The sequence below is a fragment of the Pangasianodon hypophthalmus genome, chromosome 26 (genome assembly GCF_027358585.1).
Source record: "Pangasianodon hypophthalmus isolate fPanHyp1 chromosome 26, fPanHyp1.pri, whole genome shotgun sequence".
NCBI lineage: Eukaryota > Metazoa > Chordata > Actinopteri > Siluriformes > Pangasiidae > Pangasianodon > Pangasianodon hypophthalmus.
Genome location: NC_069735.1, coordinates 2,532,900 through 2,554,591, shown reverse-complemented (window position 1 = coordinate 2,554,591; position 21,692 = coordinate 2,532,900). Strand labels below are relative to the sequence as shown.

At 37.6% G+C, this 21,692-nt stretch overlaps 1 protein-coding gene across 2 annotated transcripts; it reads left to right on the top strand.

Moving 5' to 3' along the window:
* The first annotated feature begins 3,594 nt into the window (after window positions 1–3,594).
* On the top strand, window positions 3,595–20,716 carry LOC113535442 (macrophage mannose receptor 1). Of its 2 annotated transcripts, XM_026928727.3 has the most exons (7): window positions 3,595–13,340; window positions 13,807–13,951; window positions 15,851–15,892; window positions 18,022–18,411; window positions 18,587–18,931; window positions 19,127–19,489; window positions 19,576–20,716. In XM_026928727.3, the coding sequence occupies exons 2-7, from the start codon at window positions 13,807–13,809 to the stop codon at window positions 19,578–19,580; spliced, it is 1,290 nt and encodes a 429-aa protein (XP_026784528.3). In that variant the 5' UTR covers window positions 3,595–13,340; the 3' UTR covers window positions 19,581–20,716. The 2 variants fall into 2 exon arrangements, with proteins under 2 accessions (XP_026784528.3, XP_053085897.1); XM_053229922.1 differs by lacking the exon at window positions 18,587–18,931 and having other exon boundaries at window positions 3,595–13,951.
* The last annotated feature ends 976 nt before the right edge of the window (window positions 20,717–21,692 follow it).

Genomic DNA, 21,692 nt, shown 5'->3' with positions numbered 1-21,692 from the left:
AATGGTAACATAAAAATAAGTATTGCATAGGTCCATGGACAGGAGCAAGTCCTATGGTTTCACAGCTTGAACTACATCTGTCACCCATAGCATACAAAAAGGGAGTATCTTCATAAACTCTCAACCCTTTCTGAACAAGAAAATAAGTTTCCTTTGCTTTAAAACATCTTTATAGTGTCTTTCTCCAATAGAATGAACTCCTTGTGACAGAGTGACCCTCCTACAAGCTATTATTTGCAGTTGTTAAAGACCCCATTACCAGTCCCTGCCCTTCAGAAGTGTGCTTTGTAAGAATGAGTGGGGTGGGGACTGTTTAGGTAGATTAAGGAAGTTCAGATGCTTCCCCGAAAGGTAGTAGGTGGGTCCTCCATAGTTGCTGAAAGACAAAAGTTTTTTTTTTTTTTTTTTTTTTTTTTTAAGGGCTCCACAGGAGTGGTCCTTTTGGCCATGCTTTTTTGATGATTAGAAACCTGCACCCTACTACCAACAAGATAACTTCTGTAGGGTTTATTTGCACAGATCAGGCAGAGCAGATCAGAGGCCCCTGGTCCAGTGCTAGAAGCAGAATATCCAACATAACTGCAGTCTAAATTGTTTTGCAGTATGAAACCATCAGTGATGGTTGATGAAACCATCAGTGATGCCTGCCACAATTGCTTGTCTTGCATGTGCCACAGAGCCCAAACATGGGTGAGCTGGGACTTGCCTGAATCTCAAACGAAAGCTGTCAAATACTTGCACTGTGGCAAAGCACACTCCACTGTCACAGGATAGCTGCTATCACAGATAGCTTAGAGCCTATCATTGGTGCACATGAGCTGGATGTGGCAGAACCAGACCTCTCCTCAGACACTGCTGAGATTGCAGTTTAAAGGTCATTATCAGCCTGCAAGAACTTCCTCAACCAGCAGTTAACGTCTGTACACATCATCTGAATGCAAGTGTAGCTCCTGCTTTTCTGTAACCAGATTGACTAGAAAGAGTCAACTGACCTGGGTTTGGTTTTCCAGAACTAGAAAAAAGAGATACCTGTGGAAGGTCTCTGTTGAAGCTTGAGGGAGAGCACTTGTTATGAGAGCACTCAGGCTTAAATTTTATGCTGGTTGGTTCTGGCGTTCCAAATTTATGCAGCCCCAGAGCAACAGACCCACGATTTCTGTGCACTTCGGACAGGCATGGTCATGCGGAGTGCCAAGCTGTTAAGTGCCATGCCCGACTTGTCGAGAGAGACAAGCTTCTCAATTTTTTACACAGGTGTTTTTACACAGGTGTCTCTGGGTCTGTGTGGCCAAGTTCCTTCTTGCTCAGCCGTTTTCAGTTATCACTGTGGTTTGTAAAGGAATGCTTCCTAAAAGCCAGGGTTTCAGGCACTGCAATTTTCATGTCGTCACAGCTCGACTATGATTACTTGTTGTTGTGAAGTCCTTGTATCATCCTGCTGGGGTTGCTCGAGGGCCTTGGCAGAGCACTATGAATTTAAATTTGACCCTCTTCTTAAGGAAGTGAAAATCATAAAAGTCCTTTATCCTGATGTCTATCATGCAAAGAAACTGCCAGATCAAGTTATTAAAATTTGATCCCTTCACTGTCTCAACAATAAGCCTCGCAGTCCACAAGAGTATGAAAGGAGGGATGAAGTGCAGGATGAATACTAATGTACTATCGAATATTCTTCATTCTGGGGTCAAAATCTCTCAAAATCCCTCAGTGGATAAAGTTCAGCTGTGTGTGTCCCATAACCTAAAATGAACAGCTTTATGCATTGTTAGCAAAATCCATCTAGACATTTAGCTGAATGCCAAATGGCCCTCTTCTTCAAAACTTGGAATAAAAGACAAAAGGGGTTTGTCTCCAACAAGCCTAAATGTACAGTTTTTAAACATTATCCTTACAAATAAACCCAGACACCTAGTCCTGCATGATTAGTATAATGCCACATAGCTGTTTTAGGCAGAGACATCATTTGGATAATGGCTGTGAAACAAATAAATGATAAGGATAGCTATTTCTTTGTGTTTTATCTTAAATAACAGAATGTATAAATGTATTCACTGTGCATTAAAGCTAAATGGTTGACTTCATGTTGTAATATAGCTTTTGATGAGTGCTGCATGGTCATGAATGAAAATTGGGAAAACGTCGTGATGTTAGAGTTGATGAACAACCTTTAACTGACACAACTGTTTTAAAAATAATGTTGGTCTTTAAAGTTGTAATTTCTTTTTGTTAAAAATAGATGAAGCATTAATGAGGAATAAGAGTGCCTAACATGGTGATTCATAGATCAATTATGCATTAAGCTTATATAAGCTTATATTAAGCTTATTAATCTTAGCTTATATTATAAGCTAATATAGCTAAGACAGGTTTTTCATGTTAGACATTTTCTAAAACACTAATTTTAGCATTAACAGTTCTCTCTCTAATAAATGCTTTTTAAACTAAATGCTTAAAAATTGGAAAAAAAAATTGGAATATTTCTTTCATGCTTCCATCACTTACAGCCCTACCCAAACACACAGTTGTCCTTAGAAAATGCATTTCTAGTTGTACAGATATAATCCAGCAGTTACAGTTTAATGTTAAGTGTTTTCAGTAGGCCAAGAATGACTGCTTTTACAAAGCATATGAATAAATTAATCTAGGCTACTCAACAGCTAATAAGATCAATTACATTCAAGGGTCCCAGTGAGATGTGTAGCTCTGTCTCTCTATCACTTCCTCAAGTGGCTGTGGCATTACTCTGGAGGAGGCACAAGAATACACATGATGCTTTGAAAATAATTGACTGCTGTTTGTATTATAATGGTAGAACTGAATCAGTTTCAATATTGAGTGTAGGAAGGACATTTTGTTCTGCAAATGAAAACAGCTAACATGCTCTTAAGCAGAAAACAAATGATCCAAAAGGGATTTTTTTCCCCCATGAATGTATGTCCTTAATTAATCACCTCATAATCTCCTACTCCGTAAAGGTAGGTAAAATCACTGTATTTTTGTGTTTTGAAATGTATCTGTACTAATAGTAGGTTTAATTTATATATAGTGCCCTTTCTCGATTTGAAGGTCACTTTACGAAACACAGAAGTGAAGAAAATTGTGCACTGTAAGCTATTACATGCTCAGTCCTCTAGGTGACAGTGTTCTTTTAAACCACAGCCTGAAAGGCCAAATTCAGCCCTGATTCAACACTTGTAGTCTCATTGTGTCGTGACAAAAGTGTTTTCAGTCTGGGAGCAGAGCTGTGGTGTACACAACCTACAAACCTGAAAAACTCTCAAAAATGGCTTATTTTTATAACCCAATTACACTGCAATTTTCCAAGAAAGGTTTTATAAAAGTGGTATATAAATACTTGTGTACTTTTATTTTCTCTCTGTATTAATTTCTTTATTGTGTAATTTGTCACTGAACAACACAGAACAACTCTATATGGCACAACTGGCTGGAGATGCATCAGTTATTTTCTATTTGTCGTTACACACACACACACACACACACACACACACACTATATATATATATATATATATATATATATATATATATATATATATATATATACACAGGGCAAAAATAAAATGCACACAATTTTGCCAAATGTAATTGATCTTTCAAGTGACACCAAACTATGTACCGAGAACGAAAGTAGTTTGTCATCAAAGATGGAGCTAAGACTATTATTTTAAACCTCTGCAATGATCTTTTGTTCATTTTTATTGATAACAGTGTGTTGGATCCCACAAAAACATCTGTTTGAGAAGCATGTTATGGTGAGGGTGATGCTTTAGGCATGCAGTTTGCAATTTTCCAACAATCTAGACTCATTCTTTACTAGATAAACACTTGTAAAAAATTTACATATTGCTGCAGTATGAGAGGAATAAAAAACTTCAGGATGTGCTGGTATACGAAATAATCAACTTCAGAGCGTATATTGACCTCACTGGTTGATATTTTAAAATAAGAGTAACAAGAAATTTTGATAGTTTTTTCTCATACATCTCCTCTACTAGCAAGACTCTTTCCTAATCAAAAAAATTGCTAACAGAAATTCACTGAGTGGACTTAATAGACAAGTTCCTTATTAAAAACAAGAGCTCAGTGTAATTGAATTGGAGGCTAAACCTCTCACGGGAGGGTTCCTAATCGCACCGTAGTCATTGTTACCATTACAGTAACACCTGAATCTGAACCTGCTGAGAAAAGGTAGAGGAAAACAGGTGATAGCTTAAAGCATAAAGCAAAGGACTTGCTTGCTTGCAGTGACTTGCTTGTGAAAATTCATATGAATTGGACCTTGTAACATGCACCCTTCCTTCCCATCACTGCCCAATATCAGTACTGAAGTTAAAATCTTTTAGAAGCCTTGATAGAAGCAAATACCAGTTATTTCTCATGGCACAGCAGTTTAACATGTCGCAAGCATTCAGGGCAGGTTTGAAAAAAGCATGGAGGGCAATAATAAATGCTAGCATATTGTGGACATTAAGCACTACTTTATCTGAGGACCTGCCAATTCTGCCATGTTTTATACTCTTCTCTTTTTGGCAGAGAAGTGCAAGAACATTAAGTGAGCCAAGCAGTAAGCTGACACACTGTTAGCTAGCTGAGGAAAAGAGAGGAAGAGCTAAAAATATGTCACCCATAAGTTGATAACATGGCAAAAACTGGGTGGTATATTCTTGTCATAATTATATCTGGGTCATAACCATTATGAGCAATGCAAGAGTCAGATTAGCAATTTAAATCTTTGACACACGATATACCTGGTTACATCGTAATTGTTATTTTCAGCACTTAAATGCTTAATATCTAATAAGTCATAATGTAATAGAAGGTATTATATTTTTGGTCTTATGACATTTTCGCCTTCTAGACCAAGCCCAATTTGTAATAACTCATAATCTCATAAGCCATAATTTCATAAACGTTATCACTACACTACACTACTACAATGGTGTTCAATGCTTGATTGGTCAGAAGGTATTGATTGATCAAATCACAGGTTTATATTAATGCTTTAATTCTAATATGTTACTGTTTCTATAGTAACGAATTACACAGAGACTTGAATGGAGGATGCTCCACATGAACAGATGTGTAATCTTTAATACGGTGACGTTTTCTGTGAGGAGGCATTTATTTAGCAATTGTCTCCAGAGCAATTGCTTTGTACCAGTCAGAGGTAACTTTCAAGTTCTGCAACATCTTCAAGACAGAAGAGTTTTCACTTACTGTTTTTTTTTGTCTTCAAGAGAGAGAGAAAAAAAGGGGCTGTTATATCTATACCTGCTATAATGTAAGTGAGAACAGGAGTGTTTCGTGGATGTTCTACAATGTTACAACACTGTTGTGGTATGAGAGGAATACAGCACTGCTGTTCTAGGAAAAGAATCAACTTTCAGGTGGCAACAGTTACCACTCCATCACTGATTATTTTCCTATAACAGCACATCCAGTTGTGTTTTTACTTATGTAATTTGTTTTAATGCATTTCTATATAAAGACTTGCCCCAACTTTGACTCTAAGTATCAACATAATATCATGTTTAGAAATTTATAAAGATTTTCAAAAGCTGACTCATGATAAAAGTTCAGAAATTACTTTGAGGGAAGGACTAAACGTTTGTAGCCTTCCTTTTTTTTCTCTTATAATGACTTCAGGTTATAAATATTGTAATTTATTGCCTTGTTTTCCTCCCAAGATTCTCTCTACATGAGAAGCTTTTGTCCTCTTGACAAATACATCTCAAATTCAATTTACTGCTACCATGCATCTCCATATTTCTGGTACATTTACCATAAATCCAGCTCTGCTCAAATTCCTTGCATCTATGCCAGTGAGAGATGCTTACCTCATTTGTTTTGGCTGCAGGTACTTTGCACTGTGTTAACTTCCCATTTGCAAGCACTGTGTGCTTTCAAGCACAGCACTTGACTAATGACTCCAGATCACTGCCATTATAGTGTATTAGCCTGATTACTCAGGTCTAACCAGTGACAGATTAAATAAAATCCCATAGCTTGCTCAGAGGACACTACTGATCTGTAACTCACCACCTGCCTGTTTCCCTCCTCATCATCTTGTAATGTTGGAGTACATCTTCATGATGATGTGTGTGGTTTGTAACCGTGTAGCTCCTGCATCAAATAAAAAAAAAAAATACAAATAAAACTTGACCTTTTGGGTTGGAGGTGTTCTAGTAGCAATACAATAAAGCTATAATATGATGTCAAATAACATACCATGCTGATTAGTCTATTCTTGCTGACTGAAAGCAGGGATAATAATTAAATCTAAATCAAGTTGGTTGTTAGTTGTTACCAGCATTACCAGTTACAAAAATTCTAAACATATGGCATCATAATTATTTGAAATAAATAAATAAATAAAGTATGTGAAAAATCTATCCCCAAATTAAAAATCCTCAAAAAATAAACAATATCCTTACATAAATTTTGTTGATTTTTATGGCAATACATAAAACAAGGGTTCCAAGCACTTTGTGATTGGCCCCCTGAATATGCAATGTTCAAACTGTACTGAAATTCTCTGCAGTTTCCCATCAGGGGGCAGTGTGTGATCACAAATTAATGTCATTAACATGCTCTAGGCTGTCTTAAAATTAGAGTCGGGTCTTTAAGTGCCTGTTGTCTTCTGTTTATGAAATTAATGCAAAGCTGGTTATTCTTAATCAAAGTCTGTTACAGGTTTTATTAGGTGTTATACTATTTGAAGCTATAAGCTATGTGATTAAAGAATGGGCCAAATAGAGGTGTGCTTTGTGACTGGGATCCCACAGGACCCAACACTTGAGCAGTAGGTCTGATATGAAACTTTGGGCCCTGTTTTTTAACATTGGAGCTTATTGGATATAGCAGGTTGCTTGCACTTTTTTGCTAAGTTAATTCGTCCATCTTTACTAAATGCTTTATCCTGATCAGGGACTTTTTAGTTTAAATTACTAACTTAAATTTATACTGTATTTGGGAAACGGAATCAATAAATAAAACTTTGAGGGTGAGTCTATGTAAAAATAACCACAGGGGCAGGCAGGATTGATCAGAATTCCTTCAAGAGCAGATTGGAGTGGGATTTTTAAAAAAGGTCCCTGCAGGATTAAAATTCCTTTCCCTCTATGAACTACACTGACATAAGAACTTAATAAGAAGGCCTTTGCTTGACTAAATGTGGACACACCACATGCCCTCTGCAGTTCTTCAGCTCAGTCCAGAAGATGACAGTCCTACTGAAAACAGTTAAGATAAGAATCAGGAAACTCTAGGGTAGCTTATTTTTTAATGCAGTAAACACAATGTTGGCACCTCTAAGGACCCTCGTTCATAATTTTCATCCTGAAAGTAAGTTTCTTTACGCATACACACACAACAGTGTCTATAGTCTTTTACAGACAGCACTTGAAACACCTATTTGAAACATTTGTGACACCATTGACCCGAAATATTGCTTTGATCAAATATTGCTTTATCAAAGTTGCCAAATTATACTGTATATATGACTTCAGCAAACAAGCATGTATTTTGTATTTTCATACTGTCTTGAAATGTTGGGTTTGGGTTGCTAAGAGGCAAAGTGAACCCCAGGGTAAGCTTGTGTCAATGGTACTGGAACTACCAATCTAGAGTCAGCCCTAATAACATAGTTTTAGTCTAATGGACTGATTTAGATGAGTCAGCAAGATTTCCACAGAACACCTGATAATAAATAATAATAATACGTTTATTTTATATAGCACCTTTCTGCAAACTCAAGGTCACTTTACAATATGAAAATAGATAAACATGACAGCAGACAAAGAACAAAAGGAAATAAACAAGAAATCCATGGCATGAGTCAGATCATACAGTCAGAGATCAGAAAAACAAGAAAGAAAAAGATGTGTTTTAAGGTGGGTTTTGAAATCCTGTAATGAAGAAAGATCACGTATGTTTTTGGGAAGAGAATTCCCAAACAGTAGACCAGTATCTGAAGAGCGTAATGTGCGAACTGGGGAGTAAGTATGAATGAGATCAGAAATGTATGGGGGGGCGAGACCATGAAGTGCTTTGAAGGTGATGAGGAGAACCTTGTATTGAATACGAAAACGAACAGGTAGCCAGTGAAGTCTGTGTAGGATGGGAATAATATGAGAGGATTTCTTAGAAAAAGTGAGAACCCTAGCTGCAGAGTTCTGGATATATTGGAGCTTATTTAATGTTGTGTTTGGTAGACCATAGAAAAGAGAATTACAGTAGTCGAGTCGAGAAGTGATGAAGGCATGAACCAGTGTCTCAGCGTCATTGATATTTAAGAAGGGACCTAAACGAGCAATATTAGGGAGGTGAAAGAAGGCAGATTTGCCTTCTTTCTTGTGAGTGAAGAAACGTGAGGAAGGAAGGAGAGAGAGGAGTCAAAGATTATACCCAGGTTTTTAAAGGTGGTGGAGGGTCGAACCAAAATCCCAGCAATGTTAATATTATCAGCATAGAAAGGAGTAACATCTTTTGGTGAACCGACAAGTAGTAGATCTGTTTTGTCAGTGTTGAGTTTGAGAAAGTTACTGGTCATCCAAGCATTTATATCATTAATACAAGCTGTTATGGAGTTGGTGGGAAAAGGAGAGCTGTGTTGAGAACTGATATAGAGCTGGGTGTCGTCTGCATAGCAATGGAAGTTAAAGCCGTGATGACGATTAATGTAACCTAAATGTAACCTGATGTCTGACTGAGCAAAAAAGCTCACACTATGTAATTTTTCACAGCAGAAAGAGATGATTTTGGTGATATTAAAAGAGTTTTGGATGACTGGAATATTTATGAGTATCTCTTCCACTTGTATCTTGCAAGAGAATGTGTTCCAAGCAAGACTGTTAAAAAGTGTGAAAGAGAATTTTGAGACTTACAACACTTACATGTTATATTTGTTTACACAAATTAAGTCCATTTAATACAGAACATACAGTAGTTATTGTATGTAATGTTTCCAAATGTCACACTCTTTCTACACAAACAATACAATAATAAAAGTCGAGTCTTTATTTTACTCATTTTACTCACTTATGCATTTGTCCTACTGTACTCCTGATTCAGGGAACTATTGAGCCAAAACATGCATGTTAGTTCAGTAAATGCATAAAAATGCGCCATGCATTGAGGCAAATTTGGATTCTGTTTTTGTATAGCCACCATAAACATACACTTACTCTGTTCTCCACACTATGGATCAAAGCAGAATGCACACCATTAGTAGGCAGAGAGAGGACCAAACACGCTGCAGTGTTGATCCCCCTAAAGCCACTGGAGTTTTCCAGCTGTACAGCTACACAAGAGCACACACACACACACACGTTGTTCTGGGATCTGTGTGTATGCTCATTCACTACAAATCCAGCCTGCAGCCTGTGGCCAGCTTTTCTTTCTCCTTGAAGGTCAGAAACTCTTGCGTAGAACCAACACACAGATTCTGTAACCTCAAGCAGGATAATAAGTGAACATGGAGGTCACACATACAGTAAAGTACTGTGGGTTTTCTACCCACTCCTACACTGAAAGGAATCTTTCTTGTGAAATTACTCTCTTGAAACCAATTCTCTATCCACACATACCTGTATTTTTCTCCATTAGGGACCTATTATCATGGTTTAGGCATCCATTTTCCTTTTTTTCCCCACCAACTCTTATCCTGTCATTCTACAATTGTTAGTTCCAGCCACTGTAAGTTAGTTACTGTTATCACTTATGTCATAGCAGCTATACACAGACGTTCACTCACCTTTTTTTTTTTTGTGGAACCTGTGTCCACAACCATACACCTTGGTACCTCAGAGGAAGTAGGAAGAAAATCATACCCACAACGGACTTCCATATGCTTTTTTTTGAAGATCACCATGAACAACAAGAGCAAATGGTGCATTTGGCAATGTTTACGTCTTGTTCAGTTGCTCTTGATATCAAAATATATTTATTTATTCCAGACACTGACTAGATGGCAGCTGATAAACGAAGCAAGGGAGAGATAGACACCTGGAGGAGGACACCTGGGAACGAGTGAGGAGTGCAACATGACTTTGGTCTACTCCCTTCACACTCAATGACATCTTACTTTATTTTTCACTCAGAGGCATGACTTTTTCTTTCCTGGCAGGAGGTTGAAGAAGACCAAAAAAATTTATTTTTATGGACAAACATTCTGACCAGGTAAAACTAATATTAGATACAGTGCTTCAACCTACAGTAGTATTGACTGGCTTGCTCTGACAGCAGTAGTTGTTGTTTATGTCGTGATTCATGTGTTAAAAACTAATACTCTTTGTTGCTTCAGGCGGGAATATGTTAATATATTATTTCAAAGCTCAAGTACAAAATGTGTTGTTTGTGGCTGCACTTACAACCAGGCGAAACTTAATTTTGGCTTAAAGAAGAGTGCTACATACACAGACCTAAAGTTAAGGCAGACTCCTCCTAGTGCTGTAGCTATAAAAGACTAGTAGAGCTCAGATAATGCTACTACTACTAGCCTAATACCAATACTAGTAATAATAATATTATTAATAATAATAATTATCAATATCATCTTTTTTTATCCTTAATTTACTGACCTTCCACAGTATTGCAGCTGCGTGACTACAAGAGCGTCCTGGACCTGCGATACATGAGCACCCTGCAGTCTGTATGACACCTGATGTTGCCACTAAAACCCAAGCTTTATGGTGTAAAACTTTCAGGCTTTGACTTGGCTCTACGTCAGCTTTTAAGTACCCAAAATCATTTCCCACATCCTTAAGTAACACATGACTGTGAAGATACTGGTAAGCCTTCGCGCTTTTCAAATTGCTCATCACAAGCAACTGAATCAACAAAATAGTTAAATGTGCTACTGTAAGTTATCCGCGGCCACTTTTATAAATTGTCCTCCCATTCCTCTATTAAGAAAGGGACGGGTATGTTGATGTTGTCCTTTATAGGCTCTGTCAGAGTGTGATTCTACATCTAGCTACGTATGATTCCACATCTTGCATCTTGAGCCTTCTTGAATGAATGAATGATTAGCGACACCGCTGTGATAGGTTTGTTTACGTCTGAACGGAAATTACTCCCATAATTTGCGCAAAGCATAATGAGGCGTAGGAAACAGGTGGATATAGGAAAGAAAACAGTGGCCTTAGAGCCTTGTGGAACATCAAACTTCACTTTTGTATCGATCAGTCACATAAGACCTTAGCGAGGAAAGATCCATTCCCTTAACTCCAACAAAATGTTTCAGCCTGTCTAGAAGAATATTGCTAGATACAATGCTGATCAGAAGCCAGTAATAGGTCATTAAGGCCCCATCCTTAGCATTTCAGCTACTATGCTGCTGTGATTTATAGCTTTATGTTAATGGTGGATTAAAATGCAATTATAGTGACCTCTGAGGGGAGAAGGTCTTTAAGGTTTGGGACAGACAGTTTGTGGGATTTGTCATTAATCTTACAGAAAGAGATTCATGACTTATTCACAGTGACCTTTGGTAACTCATGGGCCATAGGTATGTGTGTGCATATGCATATATTATTTATTTCGTCTGTTTCAACAACAGAGTCTGCTGATGTACAATTGTGGAGAAGGAAACGATCAATTAGACACCTGATCATAATGACGCAAAATGGAGAACAGTGTTTATTTGTAACTTTATTTGTAATTATGTTCTGTGCTTCCCAATCTATTCCACAAACATTACTTCAAAACTAAAAATATTATCCAGGTCCTGGGGAAATAAAATGTTCATGAGGAATAAGATGGACAAAAGTCAAGTCAAGCAGACTGGGCTTAAGCACACTCCATCCAAATTTTTGCATCAGACAATACCACAGACAATTGGCATAAATCAATCAATAGAACAGCTGTTTGCTAGGAACTACCAAGTATCCACCATCCATCTGCTTTCACAGGTACATTACACTGACACACACATATACACCCAATCACACCACGAAAAACAACACTCCCTCTCAGACCAACAAAACTCAGAATGCAATCAGCCCAACAAAACTCAGCACTCCCTCTATCCCACCCTATATTCCAGCAGAATAGGACGTGACAATCTGAGGCTAATTATACAATTTGTCCATATTCTCTAGCAATAACTTGCTACTATTTCTGTTGTAATCGTAGATTGCTAGTATTTGGGAAACATGTAGCTGGATAGCTTATATTGTTTTGTAATTGTAATGAACACCTACTTAAGGTAACATCTGTGTTTCCAAAAAAGTTGAAAAGTTGAGTTCTTTTTTCATTTCTCATTAGACATACCCATTAGCACTAGTAAAGCTGTAAATGATTAGCAGGATTTTTTTCTCCCAATTTCTCCCCAATTTGGTTACTTGCTTATTTCCACCCACCAGTCAGCTTTCCCCTATCATACAACACTTACCAACTGGGGAGGGTGAGGGTTAACACATACTTCCTCCAAGACATGTGAAGCCAGTCACCGCATCTTCTCAAACTGCTCATGGTAATTTGATTGACAGGGATGAGAGAATATGCCATCCCTTCAACCCAGATTTGCTCCCTTGGCTCCTGGCCACAGATGGCAGTGGCTTAGGGCAAACGGTTTTCTGTTGCGCCACTTGAGAGCGATTAGCAGGATTATTTACAAGTTGTCAGAGATTGTAGCATAAAGTATATTTTATAGCAAATAAATAAATATAAATTCATGCATCCACTCTGAAGAATGTAGGAGAATGTCAGCTTTCTAGCTAGCAAAGGTATTGCTATCTAAGTTTCCTTCGGGTAACATCAGCACATCAGCTAGCTTCTAGCAGTAGTAATTTATTTGTCTGCAATAATTTTAAATGTTTGAAATCTGAACTTTTTCCAGAAAGTGGTTCAATGCCTGTTAAGTTTTTTTAAAATTTTTTTTAAAAAAAACATGACAGCTGTGAAAAGTTTTAAAGAAACAAAGCAGTGAATCCCTTTGGTAAATACACTCTTTTCAGTTCATCTCTTGTTGCGCTGTTTAGAAGGAGGTACTGAGAACGCAAGGTCTCATCTACCGCCGATTAAAATCCCAGCAGCCCCTGAGTCAATCAGTGGAACAAGCACTAGAAACAGACTTACTTGTCTTATTTTTGTTATATGATATTTTTATATTTGTTAAATAATAATGAGAAATATTAGATAACTTTTACTTTATTCGAGATATCTTCACTTGCTACGATTTCTTGCAGTGAGATTTCATCATCTAGACTCTTCTATGAGTGAAAAGGACATATTTGTCTTTGGCCCTCTGGATGCCTGTAAACACATGCAAATTATTATACTTTCCCGTATGCTGCCATTGCACTGACACATCCGTGTGTAAGTAGACTCACCTTTCCCTGTAACCACATGTTAACCACACGTAAAAGAAGACTTACAGGCTCCTGTAACCACATGCAAAATATATACTTTTTCACAGACATTGCCATCCTACTGATATGTCACTTGTTATTGAACTCCTGTATACTGACATTCGAGGATCACAAAGAAACACATGAAGAAAAAAAACACTGGAGAAGACAGAAACAAAAAATACTCAGTGTGCACAATTTGGCTAATAAAAATACACACACAGGAAACGACCAGGTGTGTGGTTTTTGTTCTCTACACTGTCTTTTAGCTACCCAATACCCGATCATGGGCTTCCGCTAAGAGAGTGAAGAGACATGAAAACATTCTAAGGCACAAGTTAATGATCAAAATAGGCAAATTCTAAAACAGACTGACCATAGAAACTCATGCAAAGAGCCCCAACCCTGAAACTGTGCTCTGTTGTGTATTTCAGATGACGTCACTCTCTAGGTTTGCATATGACAGAGACAGGAGGGGTGAAGAGGACAGACTAGTGAGAGGACAGACAAGTGAGAGGACACTGAGGTACAACAACATACAGGGAAGAGAAATACATACAAAAAACTGTGAGCATCCAGGTAAGAGATATATGCAATTACTTTAAAAAAAAAAAAAAAAACCTTACCAATATGGTTGTTTTGTTGTTGATTTCATGATTAACTGCTGTCTTTTGAGCAAATAATGACATGTTATTAAAGGATAACTTCATAAAGATGCTGTAAGAGATGCATGAGCATTGGAATATGGTCTATATTTCTATAATATTGCATTAGTGTCTAGAAAATGGATATGGCAGAGTTGTGCTTTATAAAGTAAATGACTTTAAAAACGAATGAGGAAATTACTGTATTACACGTTCATTAAAAAAAAAAAAAAAACAGACAAGTGTAGTGATACAAACAGGGAAACATCCCAGTGTGGTTTTAGTAAATATCAGCAATCGTGGAATGCCTCTTGTCCAGTCAGATTAGTGGACCGGAACTAACTGTTGTATAATTGTTGATAACTGTTGTTTTGTGAAATGTTAATAGAAAAAAACAAATTAAACATTTTGGTTGATTTATCTCGATCATTTAATCATTTGTTTTTGAAGTTTTTATTTAGTTTGGGAACTGATTTGTTTTTGAGCGTTATGTATATTGTAAAGCTATCATCATTTCAGTGTCAGAGAGTATGTACAATACAAGCTTAGTCAGGGCACACCCTCCCATATTCAGTAATTGTCCATAAAAACATTTTAAGAATACAGAACAATTCTTATTCCTGTCAGGCACTATAAAGATTGATTAAACAATCTGATTAAACAAATTTCAAGCACAAAATGTTCCTATTTTACTAACAGATCATTTTGCTTATTTTAGTGGGGTGGTAGACGGAAGCAAAATTATCTTTTAATAGAATAAGAAATTTCAAGCATGAAATTAGTAAATATGGTCAGAAATACTCTCAATTGTCTTATATTTGCTACATGACAATCTCATAATGAGAAATATTAGATACATTTTTCTTTAGTTAGCTTGAGATATCTTCACATGATATATATATATAAATTTTTTTTTTTTGCTGTGTGTAACCAGTCCAGCCATTCTCTCTCATCAACAAGGCATTTCTGTCAATGACTGTACTGTACTATATAGTATATGGGTGGGCGTTATAACAGGGGTGTGAAGGTGAAGCCAAAATGTCTCTGAGTCCCTCTAGTGGCACCTTATTGTCCACATATATACAGTCACTGGTTTCTGCCCACAGAACTGCTTCTTTTTTTTTTTTGGCATGATTCAAGAAATCAGTAGTTCCTTCAATACTTAAACCAGCCCCTGCAATGGTCAAAGTGACTTTTTTCATCCAAGTGCCAAGTGATTGAAGGCTGATTGAATAATTGCATTAATGAACATGTGTACAGGTGTTCCTAATAAAGTGAATGTTGAGTGCATCATATAGTGAGTTAGGTTCATCACATTTTAGAACAATCTAATAAAATCTAATGAAATAAGTGAAATGATGCATGATTTGGGGGAAGGGACTTTATTTTGGGAAGAGGAGCAGCAACACTGCATGGTGTGCCGCAGTATGTAAATATTTACGGCTCTTGTTAAAGGAAAGAGTGTCTACTTATTTGAATAGTACTAACTACAGTTTCACTGGTGTGCACAGTAAAGTCTTTATTCTCATAAAACTTCTGTAATTTTGAGCAGATGGTGATAATGTCAGATAATTACATCCTTAGAAGTTGTGAATACATGGGGTTGGTCCCAAACTACACATTATCATGATAAATCAATACACTAAACCTGCCAACTCTCCAATGCGGAACCTGGCCTAAAATATTGTAGTTGCATGTACTAATTATATGGTATTAAATTCTAACGCTTGTGTTATGAAATTATATAAATTGTCTTCAAATGAATAATGTAGTAATGTCTTCAAATAATGTAGTAAAGTAATACATTCTATTTATTTATTTATTTTTTTTACAGAAATGGGTCATAACTGGGTTTCTGTCATCATCGTTTTCTCAGGTCAGTGTGTGTGTGTATTGCAAGCTGTGTATATTTGCATGTTTATGGGAAAATCTCTACTGTTAATCTGTTTCAGTAAAGAAGAAGTATAGTCTCTTGACTCAAAAGTTTGAATCATGCATCAAGTGTGTGTGTTTGCCTAGCCCTATAGTTTTTGTTTGGATTTTAATTCGATTATCTCTACTTCTTCTGATTCTCCTCTAAAATGCTTTGGGCATCCATGACTGTAAATTTTGCAGCAAGGCGCAGTGTCCTCCCTACTCAGGAAAGTCAGGGGACCTGCACTGGCCCGATGGGTGGCGCTATAGTGCAGTGTTTTATGTCTTAGTCCCTGATATGTAAGACATATAGTTAAATTTGATCTTAACATGATTCCATTGGTCATGACAAAAATTGTATAATTCATCTATACCAGCGGTTCTTAAACCTTTTGCAGCTATGACCCCTTTAACTGTAAAATAATTTCCACAGACCCCATTAGTACATATTTATTTTATGAACGTAATTCAAATATTCAAATACTAGGGTCATTACTAACATTTTATATGTGTACAAAAAAGTTTTGTCTATTTATTGGAACCATTATTCCTGAAATTTCTACTTACAGAACACTTTTCTTCTTTATTTAAAGAAATTCAAATGTTCATCTCTAAAACGTAACTAACTTTAGTTAGCTACCGTCCACAGATGATACAGATTTCTTTTCATACATTTTTGGATAAACTCAGGCCTCCTCAACACTGTCTGTTTGTTCAGTCATTCATTTTGCTTGTACTGTGCAACACAGCTCCAATGAACAAGATGTTTTGCTAGAATGTCAAGCTTTTTAACACTAGGCTATATTGATAAGTACTCTATGACACTAATAATGACATTCTTCGATCACGAGGAACAAGTAAAACTGGGGATCGAATTATCCGAGTTTGAAGAGCTAGACTATGCTCTATACTCACAATATAAAAATGCCTCAGCTTGACATACAGTATAAAATAACAGCAATAGTATAAGAATAGTAGTTCTGTGCTTAATATTCATGACATCAGCTATGTCTATGCTCACAACAATCTGCCTTGTTGACACAGTAACTATGACAACCACAATAGCGAGGCAAGTTCAGAACAGGCTTCAGGCGAACTGGTAAAATTTGCTCCCTTCTGACGGGGACTACAAGCCATTTTCGTTTACCATCTGCAGGCCACCCAACCTTCCATAACAGCACACGATATTTTCCTCCTGTTTTCCACGTTATCCATGACTGGAAACTTAGTCAACAATATTCCAGGTTTTCCAGGACACTTGGGAACCCTGTAAGCAATACCTTTTATTGAACTTTCCCTAGTGTTCTTGATGTATCATCAAAAACCCGTGTCGGATTAGAACACAGTAAATAACCAAAACACTTCAACATATAAAAATAATATGGCTTGACCAGGCCAATCAATTCTTCCTAGGGAAAAGCCTCTCCAGATGACGTAACTCATGAATGCATTGCTGGATTTATCAACAAAAAACAGACATGATTCTATGGAAGCTCAATGAGTTTGATGTGTGTTTAATAATAGGGGCACTGTAATATCCAAATGACTATTTCTCAGGAATGGCATTCATGACTAGTTCTCTTCGTGATAGTTTTTTCTCTCAAATCAATAATTATCCAAAGCATATTGACATTTCTAAACAGTAGGACTACCATAGGTCAAACAATTCTCCCTGGTTGAGCTTAGTTGAAACTTCTGTAACATTTTAATGCTTTAAAGGAAATGAAATGAAAAAGTCATATTCAGGATATGATTCTGAGTGGGCCATCCTATGGCTCAATCTTGTGATAGCAAGGTGCTATCTAGCTCATGGGTTCAAATCTTGCATGCAGAATCTGACAATTCATACAGTATATTGCAGCGTACACAAATCCACAAATCCATCAAGAGGTTTAAAAAGGGTATGGGTATAATTTAGCCAGTGTTTGCTCTAATATTGAATTTGACCATTCTATTTTTGCTATATTTTTGCATAATTATGGTTTGCATAGAGATGTATGTTCAGAAATGGTCATTTCTATTATGCTGCAACTTAACATCATATTATTTTCATGCTCATTTTCTCATGTCTCATTTTCATGCTTCTTACAGTTGTTTATAGTGCAGAGGCATTAATTCCTCATCGCTATCACTTTGTGAATGAGAGTAAAAACTGGAGTGAAGCTCAGATTTACTGCAGAGAGAAATACACTGATCTCGCCACCATCAACAACATGGAAGAGATGAAGAAGCTGAATCACACACTGAAGACGGAAACTGCAGAGCGAGCTTGGATCGGTCTACAGAGAGAGGGCACTGGGGAATGGCAGTGGTCTCTGGCAGACCAAACTTTCTACAGAGACGGAGACACTTACAGAAACTGGAGGAGTGGAGAACCAAACAATTGCAAGAAAAATGAGTTCTGTGTTCAACTCATTATGAACTATGGCTCGTGGAATGATGAGCAGTGCAATGAGAAAAGACCTTTTGTGTGTTATGAAGGTAAGAACTTACACAAATGTAGATGGTATTACAAGGCAAAAACACTTCATGACTTTACAGTAATGAAAAATGTCTCGATGATATGTGTGTTATTAGCTTTCCTTGAATTTTTTTCTTTTAATGGCAGAAAAGGCAGAAATTTGATTTAAATTGATTTGAATTAAATGTCTTTCAGAAAATGACACAAACACTAACAGATACAAATTGATTAATGAGACAAAGACCTGGTATGATGCTCAGACCTACTGCAGAGAGAAATACATTGATCTGGTCAGTGTGAGGAACCAAAATGAGAATGACGAGATCTGGAGAGTGAGTCAAAATTCAACTAATGAAGATGTTTGGATTGGTCTGTTTAATAACTCCTGGAAGTGGTCAGATCAGAGTAATTCCTCATTCAGATACTGGAGCTCTAACAAACCCAGTGGACATTTGAACTGTACTGCATTGTCTGTGTCTGAGCAACACTACTGGAGTGATATGAACTGCACAGAAAAGCTCCCATTCATCTGCCATGAGAGTGAGTTACATTACACATATTCAACATGTCTACTATATTTATTTCTTAGTGCACAGGATTAGTCAACACCTTTTAAGTCGCTTTGTGTTTTCTGAAACACTGTTCCTTTGATATAGACAACACTGCAGAATTTCACACTATATATTACAGAAATTTCCACTAAATTTCCATGTTTCTTTTTCCTTTTATTTTCAGATAAGCTGATCCTGATTAAGGAGAATCTGACCTGGAAAGAAGCTCTGAGATACTGCAGGAACCATCATTATGACCTGGTCTCAGTGCGCACTGAGGAGATGCAGCTCTGGGTGAAGGAAGTGGCTCGAAATGCCTCCACTGAACACGTGTGGCTCGGCCTGCGTCACACCTGCGCTCTGGGCTTCTGGTACTGGGTGACTGGAGAGATGATCTGCTACCAGGACTGGGCTCCGGGGAATGGGACAGGGTTCGAAGACTGCAGCAATGAGGAGAGAACCGGAGCAGTGCAGTCTGGAGGAGAGCAGCAGTGGATCAGCCTGCCTCAGAGCTACACACTCAACTTCATCTGCTCTACCTATGAAGGTTAGTATTTTTTTTTTGTGCTGTTATCGTAAGATTTATAGATCGAATTTAAAACCTCTCTTCCATTTTTGTTGTCAAATCTGTAGGCTGAAGACAAGCTGTGGTTCATCTTCTGTATCCAACATTCACATTACTCACATTATTCACAATTAACATTAGTATCCCATTTATATATTTTCGACATACTGTACATTTTAAATTTGTAAATTTAAATATAAATTTAAAATGTCTTGTTCATCCTGATTATTTATCTTACTATTCAAATTAAATTATTTGGATGTCCTCAGAATTATTTACCCCCCCTCCCCCCGTTCCTCAACACAAATTTTCTCTGCCAAATTAGATGGAGAATGCTGGTAGGCGGCAATTTTCATGCCATGCCACAGATTTTCACAGGGGTTTGACTCAGGGCCATTTCAGAACACAAACCTTCTTTTTTTCAAACCATTGCTTTGTAGTTTTTGGACCATCGTTCTCTTGGGACATAAATTTTTGCACTAGACACAGATTTATGGTTGACTGGAACAGATTTCACTCAGGAATTTGCTTGCATTTGGCTTCATCCATGTTGCCCTTGATGGCAACAAGATTTCCAGGTTCCTCTTGCTGAAAAGCAACTCCAGAGCAGGATGCTACCACCACCACCACTACCACCACTCTTGATGGTGTTACCTCGGTGTTGGACTGTATTTGGTCTGCGCCAAACATAACACTTTGGTTTTTAGACCAAATGGCTCAAAACCTTTTTCCAAAAGTGCACTTTTATGTGATGTTAGCCTTTCTCAGAAGTGGCTTCCTTCTGGCCTCTCTCCCATAGAGGCCAGGCCTCTGAAGAGCTGGTGATCTTGTTGATGTCTGTGCAGGTTCTCATATTTCAGCCAGTGAGCTCTATAACTCCTCCAGTGTCATAGCTGGACTCTTGGACACTTCTCTTGCAGTTGCCTTTGAGCTTGGTAGTGTCTGGGTTGTGCCATATTTTTTTTCCCCACTTTGTTATAATGGATTTCACAGTGCTCCTTGTATGGTTCAAAGCTTTGTTGATCTTTTTATAACCTTCTCCAGCGTTTTTTTTTCTCCTGTTTGCCATTTCAGCCATGAGACCACCCAAATTCAGTGATATTTTTCATGCCAGCATACAATTGGACACAGGTGGATTTGAAATGAACACAGGTGCACGTTGTTTAACATATTTAGTATGAGTGCTCAAGTAAATTAATTACCTCTCTTAATTTACATCAGTACATCAAAAAGAGAAATGGGTGAATACATGTGACACTTATGGTACATGTAGGTCTGTGTGTGTGTGTGTGTGTAGGTAAAGAGTTAATGTAGATTGCATTTGCCGTGTTTATATTTTTATAAATAGATGGGTCTATTGGGTAATCAAATTAAATGTAATTGTTTTTCATATGCCTTCTTAAAAGGTAATTTAGTATTGTACATAAGACAGATCATGCCGTAAAATCATACATGTAGGTTTCATATACACCGATCAGCCATAACATTAAAACCACTGACAGGTGAAGTGAATAACATTGATTATCTCAATCATATCATCAAACATGTCAGGGGGTGGGATATATTAGGCAGCATGTGAACAGTCAGTTCTCGAAGATGATGTGTTTGAAGCAGGATAAATGGGCAAGCGTAAAGGATCTGAGCGACTTTGACAAGGGCCAAATTGTGATGGCTGGACGACTGGGTCAGAGCATCTCCAAAATGGCAGGTATTGTGGGGTGTTTCTGGTATGCAGTGGTTAGTACCTAACAAAAGAGGTCCAAGGAAGGACAACCGGCGGACCGGTGACAGGGTCATGGGTGCCCAAGGCTCATTGATGTGTATGGGGAGTGAAGGCTAGCCCATCCCAAAGAAGAGCTACTGTAGCACAAATTACTGAAACAGTTAATGCTGGCTATGATAGAAAGGTGTCAGAACACACGATGCATCTCAGGTTGCTGCGTATGGGGCTGCGTAGCAGCAGACCGGTCAGACTGCCCATGCTGACCTCTGTCCACTGCCGAAAGTGCCTACAATGGGCAAGCCAGCATTAGAACTGGACCATGGAGCAATGGAAGAAGATGGCCTGGTCTGATGAATCACATTTTCTTTTACCTCATGGGCATGGCCGGGTGCGTGTGTGTCACGTACCTGGGGAAGAGATGGCACCAGGATGCACTATGGGAAGATGGCAAGCCGGTGGAGG